General features: G+C 35.4%; 1 protein-coding gene and 1 long non-coding RNA gene across 3 annotated transcripts in view; one reads left to right on the top strand and one right to left on the bottom strand.

Annotated features, from left to right (window-relative positions):
* Nucleotides 1-368: 368 nt before the first annotated feature.
* LOC115217435 (organic cation transporter protein-like) overlaps nt 369-10,000 on the top strand; it is a 64,438-nt gene continuing 54,806 nt past the window's right edge. Inside the window, exons 1-2 of one of the 2 annotated variants that reach the window (XM_036507024.1) lie at nt 369-427; nt 481-1,165. In XM_036507024.1, coding sequence (XP_036362917.1) covers nt 1,036-1,165 — 130 coding nt within the window. In that variant the 5' untranslated portion in view covers nt 369-427; nt 481-1,035. Of the gene's footprint in view, nt 1,166-10,000 lie in introns of both variants that reach the window. The other variant, XM_036507023.1, reaches the window with a different exon arrangement.
* Nucleotides 5,287-10,000, bottom strand: part of LOC118765294 — a 19,377-nt gene continuing 14,663 nt past the window's right edge. Inside the window, exon 3 of the long non-coding RNA XR_005001132.1 lies at nt 5,287-5,313. This is a non-coding gene — a long non-coding RNA (uncharacterized LOC118765294). The remainder of the gene's footprint in view (nt 5,314-10,000) is intronic.

The raw sequence follows: 10,000 nt of genomic DNA, 5'->3' as shown, positions 1-10,000 counted from the left end.
CATCATCATTGCTATCATCATCATCATCGTCGTCGTGGACATCTTAAAGAACAGCAGTAAGAACAACGGCAAAAACCATCATCACAACCACCACCACCACCACCACCACCACCACAACAACAACAGCAACAAAAACGGTAAAGCCAACAGAATCACTTCCACATCCACCACGACCAGCACAATACCTATTTCTTTATTACCCACAAGGGACTAAACATAGAGGGGATAAACAAGGACAGACATAGGTATTAAGTCAATTACATCGACCCCAGTGCATAACTGGTACTTAATTTATCGACCCCGAAAGGATGAAAGGCAAAGTCGACCTCGGCGGAATTTGAACTACAACAGTCTGGGCCGGCGTCCTCATCATCATTAATAATAATTATAATTATAATTATTGTTATTATAATTATAATCATTATTAGTATTAATATTATTAATATTATTATTATTATTATTATCATTATAACAACAAAGCAACAGTCGGTAGTACCATTACCATCACTCCACCGCCACTCTCACCATCACCACCACCAGCCACAGCAACAAGAACAACAACAGCAGCGGGAATAACATGTAGAGCCGTGAGAGATGTGGTTTCAATTGCTAAAATAACAAAATAGGATCTTAAAAGCCCCGCCCCCCTGAAAACTAAAACTAATAAATAAGAAACGAGCAGCAGGCAGGAACGAGTCCAACGGGTAACAACAACAACAACAACAACAAGAGACAACAGAGACAACAACACGAACAGCTACAAGAAAAAAAATATTCTCAATTGCGACATGAACGGCAAAATGGGATCTTAAAAATACCGCCTCCCGCGAAACCGAAACTGATAAAAAACAAAAAAAGAGGATAAATAAACAAATAGAAACGAGAACGAGAGACGAGCAGCACGGAGGAAGGAGTCCAACTGCTGACAGCACCAGGTAACAACAACAGCAACAGCAACAACAGCAAGGATTATAAGAAAATTCGAAACAAAGACACGAGAACTCTTAACGAGACGCACGAATCTCTTTACGAAAAATGGCCGTGGACGTTGATACCGTGTTGTTGAATCTAAGCGAAAAGGGATTTTTTCAGGTAACGCAGTTCATAGCCGCATGTATATCTATGGTCCCTGTTGCAGTGAGTTTATTGAAGATAGTCTTTATCGGTAGGTAATAAAATTATTTACAATTTCATTGATTGAAGCTTTCAGGCTGATTGCGATGTTTATCTGTTTGTGCTTGTTTGTCTTTATATAACGCGATCTAAATATATTATCACGGTAAACCCCACCTCTCTCTCTTTCTCTTTGTCTTATCTGACAATCAACCGGAAGTCTCTAGCAACCGGTACTCGTCGCCTCCTCCATAAAAAATAAACAAATAAAAAAAAACGTGTTAATTAGAGACAAGACAATTCGTTCTAATTTGTGTTAATTAATTGTTATTAGAAGAAAGAAAATTTCTGGGATCTTTTCGGTTTGAACGGCAGTTTTTTCTAGCAGTGTCATATGAAATTGTCACCCATAATTATGACCCTAGTATCGATCTATTGCATTTCAATCTCTTTTAGGGTTAGTGTTAGTTAGGGTTAGGGTTATGGATGGGGAAGGGTATATTTTTTTCTTCAGAAATGTAAATAAACCCAATCTGTTTCTTAAACGAGGGACATATTCATACCGCAGTGTCATATGAAATTGTCACCCATAATTATGACCCTAGTATCGATCTATTGCATTTCAATCTCTTTTAGGGTTAGTGTTAGTTAGGGTTAGGGTTATGGATGGGGAAGGGTATATTTTTTCTTCAGAAATGTAAATAAACCCAATCTGTTTCTTAAACGAGGGACATATTCATACCGAACAAAATGTTTTTTTTTACCTCAATAGACGTCAGTGATTGGCTGAAATTGCAGAAATTGAAGAAAAAAAAACAACAAATATCTTACAAACATAGAATTTTCTCAATAAACCAAGAGAAAAAGATTTTGTTAAACACATTCTACCAGTATACGAAGTTTAAAAATTTTTAGTTACCTAGAAATTATGTTAAAAAACTGCGTTCAACCGAAAAGATCACAATTCGTTCTAATTTGTGTTAATTAATTGTTATTAGAAGAAAGAAAATTTCTGTGTAAAACGGATCGTTGTACGAAAAAGTATTTTATTTTATGGCATTTATTATATCTGTATTTTATTAGGTTAACAAAACTTGTTCTTCACTTAAATTATACTTTTATTTCTTACTATTTCTCTCATTTGTACTATCATTCAGACTATCAATGATAAAACTTATTAATAGATACTATTCTTATGGAAGTGTGTAGGGTGCTGCGGTGTTTTAAACAGTCATTATCAGATATCCGGAAATTTTAATCATACGGCAGCCATCCGGTATCAATGCTGGATTGGCGGGAATCTTTCCGTATTTCACAAAACCGTCATTTATGGCTTGAATTCGAATCTCATTCATGCACGTTTAATTTTTTATTCATCTTCGGGGTGGAAGATCATAAAGTACTGAGGTTTGTATAATTAATTACCTGTGTCCTGTCACTTCGCCCTACATTTGAGGCCGTGTGTCTATGGCTTGTATCTGTGGTAAGAAATTTGCTTCCTAACCACACGGTTCCGGGTTCAGTCCCACTGCGTGGCATCATGCACTAGTGCCGTCCACCATAACCTCGGGCTGACTAAAGCTTTGAGTGGATTTGGTGGACGAAATTTGAGAGAAACTCACCGTGCGTATATAATATATATATATATATATATATATATATATATATATATATATATATAGTTAATCCAACAAGAAGCACAAAAAAACACAACAACGCGAGGACGTGGAACAAAATTAGTATTATTGGACGCTCAGGAAAGAAGGAAAGAAGGAGGGTTTAACGTTCGAGCGGAGCTCTTCGTCGGAAACATAGGAGAAGGAAAGATCCAGAGAAGGGAAGACAGAAAAAAAAATCGCCAACGGTACACACGCGGTCACAGAATATATATATATATACACAGCGAGCTTCTGCACACGCACGCACGCATGCACACACACACGCACACACAAACGCATACACACATGACGGACTTGTTTCAGTTTCCGTCTACCAAATCCACTCACAAGGCTTTGGTCGGTCCGAGGCCATAATAGAAGGCACTTATCCAAAGTACCACGCAGTGTGACTGAACCCGGAACCATGTGTTTTGAGAAGCAGGCTTCTTACCGCACAGCCACACCTGCGCCTGTGTGTAAAAAGAAAAAAAAGAATACTGCCACGCCCTAAGACACCAGGAGGTGGAATCGAACGCGAGACCTCATGCTGGTTAATCACTTAGCCATCATCGATTTCATGTACACAGGCACAGACGTATACAAGCACTTTCACATAGGCACACACAATAGAGACACACCCATACCCACACAATATTCGCGACCGGTTCAAAGTACGTATTATAGACGGCGATTTTCACCACGTGTTTTAACAATTGATAACCGTTGCCAAGCAACTTAAATCTGCAAAATTTATATACATATATAATGTTCCTGGCTTATTGTGTAGTATGTATATATATATATATATATCTATATATATATATATATATGTATATATGTATTTAATGATATATTGTATATATGTATATATATATATATGTATATATTATATATATATTGTATATAGGTATATAGTATATATGTATATATATATATATATGATATATGTATATATATATTATATATGTATATATATATATATATATATATATATGTATGTATATATGTATATAAATATATGTATATATGTATATATATATTTATGCATATATATATGTATATATATATATTATATATATATATATGTATATATATGTATATATATATATATGTATATATAGTATATGTATATATATATAGTATATATATGTATATATATATATGTATATATATTATATAATTATAGGTATATATATGTAATGTATATATTATATGTTAATATATGATATATATATATGTATATATATGTATATGTATATATATATATGTATATATATGTATGTATATATATAGTATATTAATGTGTATATTATATGTATATATTATGTATATAATATAGGTATAATATATATATGTATATATATATGTATATATATATATGTAATATATATATGTAATATATTATATGTATATATATATGTATATATATATATATGTATATATATATATATGTATATATATATATGTAATATATATATGTATAGTATATATATATATATATATATATGTATGTATGTATATATAGGTGTGTGTGGTATGTGTATTATATGCCTTCTTTCTAAAAAGTTCATAAAGACGTGACCGCTGAAAGAAAGGTATTGAATGTTTTTATAGCTATACATGGAAATCAAATTCACACACAACTCACACACACACGCACATCACATACATACATGCATATACACACATCATACATACATACATACATACATACATACACATACACATATCAGACATACATACATACATACATGCATATCACGAAGGTGAGTGTCACGCCCTTAAGTGACCTTGTAGACCGATTTTTGATGCTTTGTGGCTGTTCTTCTTTCTTACGTTTAGCAGTTTTTAAGCGAGATTTAGATCGCACAGTCCGATGCCACTCCACTTTTCAGTTTTGGGGGTTTACTCTGGAGTGGCCTGCTCTCAGGGTAATGGCCTTACAAGGCTAAAGAGCCCCACCGACCCAGTTGTTGCCGGAAAGGGTGTCAGAGAGGGCACTGGACACTCAGAGTGCTCCACACTTTGATTTGCTGTCGTGGTTGACTCCCCTAGCCTTTTCCTTTCTCAGGTGACACTGTGTCAGGTCAAAACAGGCAATAATGATACGGATGTAGTTTCACACATCTCATGGCCTTGAAACTTCCGAACCAGGACATTACGACTTGAAGCAATGTGTGCATGTACACACACACACACACACACGCGCGCGCGCGTCATTTGAGAGTAGAAGTAGAAGCGAGGAGGTTACCTCATCAACACCTCATGTTGGAACCTGACTAGCATAGTGTTCGAATGACCGAAGGACGATGAGTTACACTTCATTTGATTTAAAAGGACCACTTTACCAATAGAAGGCACGCATATCAAAAGGACATTCAACTGAGAAGTCAAATTAATGTTACGTGCGTTTCGGTGAACGAAATTAATGTATTTTATATCACGTATGAAGTTAAGTAATTCCGACAAATATTTGGCAGACAGAAAGAATCTGTGCAGAAGTATACACACTCACACACGTACACACACACACACACACACACTCACACTTACTCACTCACACATACACCATTTGAGAGTATAAGTAGAAGCCAAGCGATTATCTCATCAACACCTCATACTGAAACCTGACTAGCATAGTATCGAGTAACTGAAAAATGAGAAGTTATGTATGTTTCAGTGAACGAACTCAATGTATTTTATATTACATATTAATTTATGCAATTCCGACAATATTTTACGTATTTGCCCAGCTGTCGACACGCCCCGTGAAAATTCATCCTGCATTGCAAGTTTATCTCATAAATTAATTATAATTCAAATTAATATCTCTGAAGAAGAGAATAAGCACTAATTTCATTTGATAAATTACGTAGCTTCATATTATGTATTCGGAAATAAATTACGGTCGTTTATAGAATCATGTGAAAGAGAAATTTTGACTTCTTTTTACCTCAATTAAAGTAGTAGTAGTAGTAGTAGTAGTAGTATATATATATATATATTATGTATATATATATATATATAATATATATATATATATAGATATTATAATATATATATATATATACATTATATATACAACACACCACACACACATATATAATAGTAGGGAATATAAAATTCCAAACTTACAAGGGAAAATTCAATTTAGTAATTCTAAATCAAGTTTCACAATATATAAATATGTATATATTAATTAAGAGAAATAACCTCTAATAAGCAATTCACATGATAGTGAAAGATATTATCTATGATTTTTAGAATAATATTTATTATAATATATTAAAATTTTTTCTATATGATTTAGTATAGATATCTTTCGCCATCAATTGGATTACTTAATAGAGGTTATTTCTCTTAATTATATACATACACACAACCCAAATACATACATAATATATATATATATATATATATATATATATATATATATATATATATATATATATATATATATATATATATAAGGAAGTAATGGCGCAAAGCAGTGTTACGTATGATCACAATTTAGGTTAGTTGAAATATATCTATCACATATTTCAACTGCCAAAAGCAGTTAACGTGGAGAAAAAGATCACTCTTATGGTAAAAAAAAGTGTGAAAACATCCAGTTCCTTCAGTGGCGCCATCTCTCGAGAATCTCAGACATCGATGTTTCGAGTTTATTGACTCTTGTCAATGAGATATACCTGAGAGAGACAACTCTGAACGAACTTAATAAAGGCTTGAGCTTTATATATAATCCAGCCAACACGTTGACTGATTTGCGTTGACTGATTTGTCCGATCGAGAAAAATAACGAAGTAATGGCGCAAAATCAGTGTTTACATATGACCACATTATCTGCAGTGTATTTGCCTTTAGCAGTTGAAATATGTGACAAACATATTTCAACTGACCTAAATTGTGATTATACGAAAACACTGAGGTGGGATGTAGGTGTGGGAGTAGGTGGGGTATGTGGGAGTGGGATGTGGCGGGGTGGAGGTGGTATCAATGAAGAGAAAGGGTGGGTAGGAGTGAAGAGAGGAAGTAGGTGTCAGATGAAAAGAAGAAGGGAGTTGAGCCCATTTGAAGCAAACGAGCGAAGGGAAAAGATTAATTCCTGTTTTACGGCGAGGGCGGGAGTAAAAAAGGCCCCTGTGCAAAGTCAATCCGAACAGACAGGTGACCGGTTGAGTGGAAATGACGTGAGACAGGGGTGTCATTGCTGAGTCTGATGTCTCGGACATGTTCCACGAACCGGTCAGCCAAACGGCGTCCCGTTTCACTGATGTACAGAAAAGAGCAGAAACAGCAGGAGATGCAGTAAATGGAAGTGCAAGTAAAGAAGTCGGTGATATGATAGGGACGATGATGGGTGACAGTAAGGATGTTGGTGTCGGAGAGGAAGGGGCAAGTGCAGCAGCGTGAGCAGATATATGTATGTATGTATATATATATATATATGTGTGTGTGTGTGTGTAGGGAGAGAGAGAGAAAGAGAAATAGATAGATATTCTTTTATTTGTTTCAGGCATTTGACTGCGGCCATGCTGGAGCACTGCCTTTAGTCGAGCAAATCGACCCCAGGACTTATTCTTTGTAAGCCTAGTACTTATTCTAACGGTCTCTTTTGCCGAACCGCTATATTACGGGAATAAGAAATCGATAGAATAAGGGCTACGTTTTGAAAACCAAGTAGCGAGTCCGGTATATTCGTCTAAAACCCCTTCAGCAGAATACCCAGCACGACCCCAGTCAAATGATTGAAACAAGTAAAAGATGAAAGATTACAAAACAATTAAATCTGTTTGAGGGAAGTTACGCAGTGAATGCCGTAGAGCTCAAAAGTACACGTAGCCCCCACCCCCGTCCGAGTACACTCTTTTAGTTATCTAGCGCCGCTCAAAGCAGTACATTTAGTAGTTGTTGTTGTTGCTATTATTATTATCATTATTATTATTTTCGTAAAGAGTAGTTTTCCCAGGATGTAGTTTCCTGTATCGAGAGGAAATTCAAATATTAGAATCAGAGAAAATATATTTTGTGTGGTGAGGTTGCCCCCCCCCACTCCGATATACGCTCCTCAGCAGAATACGCTCCTCCTTTTTCTTTTTCTCTTTCTTTATGTGTATGTGTATACACATAAACGCATATATATATGCATGAGTCCCATATATATAAATATATATATATGGACACACACACACCACACACACACACACACACACACACACACACACACATACACACACACAGAGTCTGTGATGGGTAAATTGTCGCCATTTTATATTTTTCATTTCGCCCATGCGCATTGTTTGTTTTTCGTTTTGTCAACTACACAGTATAGTAGGGTCAGTTGGGCATCATCTGTGAGAAAAACAGGTCTATGATGCAATTCACTCAGCCAGAAATTCGGAAACGACATGCTGTGCTGCTTGACATTCGTGCCGGAATCTCCTGTGCGAACATTCCAGAATGTTAAACTACCATAATAAACCCGTGTAAACCACACCGTGTTTTAACTTTATTCAACTGGTATACACACACACACACACACACACACACACAACACACACACACACACACACACCACACACACACACATAATTTAAATAATCAGAAAATGGAGAAAACTTTTGATCAACAAAAAAATTGCCTAACATCGGTTGATTTTTTTTTTTTTTTACTTGTTTCAGTCATTTGACTGCGGCCATGCTGGAGCACTGCCTTTAGTCGAGCAAATAGACCCCGGGACTTATTCTTTGTAAGCCCAGTACTTATCTATCGGTCTCTTTTGCCGAACCGCTAAGTGACGGGGACGTAAACAAACCAGCATCGGTTGTCAAGCAATGATAGGGGGACAAACACAGACACACAAACACACACACACACATATATATATATATAATATATACTACAGGCTTCTTTCAGTTTCCGTCTACCAAATCCACCCACAAGACATTGGTCGGCCCGGGGCTATAGCAGAAGACATTTGCCCAAGATGCCACGCAGTGGGACTGAACCCGGAACCATGCGGTTGGGAAGCAAGCTACTTACCACACAGCCACTCCTGCACCTGATTATTTATTTTTAATACAAAGCGACATCTTTTGTATTTAAAAACAATCTACAGACGTGGTCCAATTTCTTTGTTGATCAAAAGTTTTCTCCATTTTTTTATTATTTAAACTTGATTCCTGATAACCTTTTGTTATTTCTATTGTTACCTGTACCCTACAAGCATACTGTGCCTGCATACCCATGCCCAGGGGTAGCATAGGTAACTATTGATACCGATAGTAAATACGGACATTGTTATTCTTTAGTTGGCTACTGCAAGCCGCTAACTCTGCTTACCTTTAGTATATATACATATATTTCACTTTATGTATGTATGTATATATATATATATATATAAACCTTTCTGTAGCGTACCTATAATCTATACTGGAAACAGCTGTAAGCCAAATTTGCTCTAATATAGGAAAAATATTTAATATATATATATATGTGTGTGTGTTTGTGTGTTTTTTCTCAGCGATCTCCTATCAGTTGCACTAATTTCCGAACTTTCTACATTCATATTATCTTTTTGAAGATCAGACTTAAGGTAGTTCTTGCATCGTATATATGGCCTTGTTCGGAGGCCATTCGCCAGAACATGGTTCTCCATAAGAACAGACACTCTAGGAGTCTTCTTTCTTGCATATGAAATTATATAACCTGCAAACTTTCGTCTGCTATATTGCATAACTCATTTAAAGTGTAACATACATCTAATAATTATCAGAGACATCTTTGCTGAAAACTTACCATCTGCTTAGCAAGTTTTTAATTTACTGTCTGTATCGAAAAGCCGTAAAATGCGACACACAAAAAAGCTTGTTTTGAAAGTGATATTTTGTGTAAATTATTCAGACTATACTAAAATCGTAATTTTCTACAAGATATCCACAACTTCTGTATTCTATTTGCGATCTCGTCATTAAAGCATGCACCTTCTGTTTAACATGTTGACAAAATACTTGAAGTAAGATACAATTACTAAAGCTGTATCGTGTTTCGCTGTTTTATGGTTTCTGTTCAGCTTTCCAGAGCAGGGCTGATAAAGAATTACAGTTTTATCAAGATTTATTGCATGCCCTTCCATGTAACATGCCAGTGACTTTTTGAAAATTGACTTTTTTTTATATATTTTATCATTGTAAGCGATAATATCCCAGCACTCAATGTACAAGAGA

The sequence above is a fragment of the Octopus sinensis genome, linkage group LG11 (genome assembly GCF_006345805.1).
Source record: "Octopus sinensis linkage group LG11, ASM634580v1, whole genome shotgun sequence".
In the NCBI taxonomy this organism is placed as follows: Eukaryota; Metazoa; Mollusca; class Cephalopoda; order Octopoda; family Octopodidae; genus Octopus; species Octopus sinensis.
This window is presented reverse-complemented; position numbering and strand designations above follow the sequence as displayed.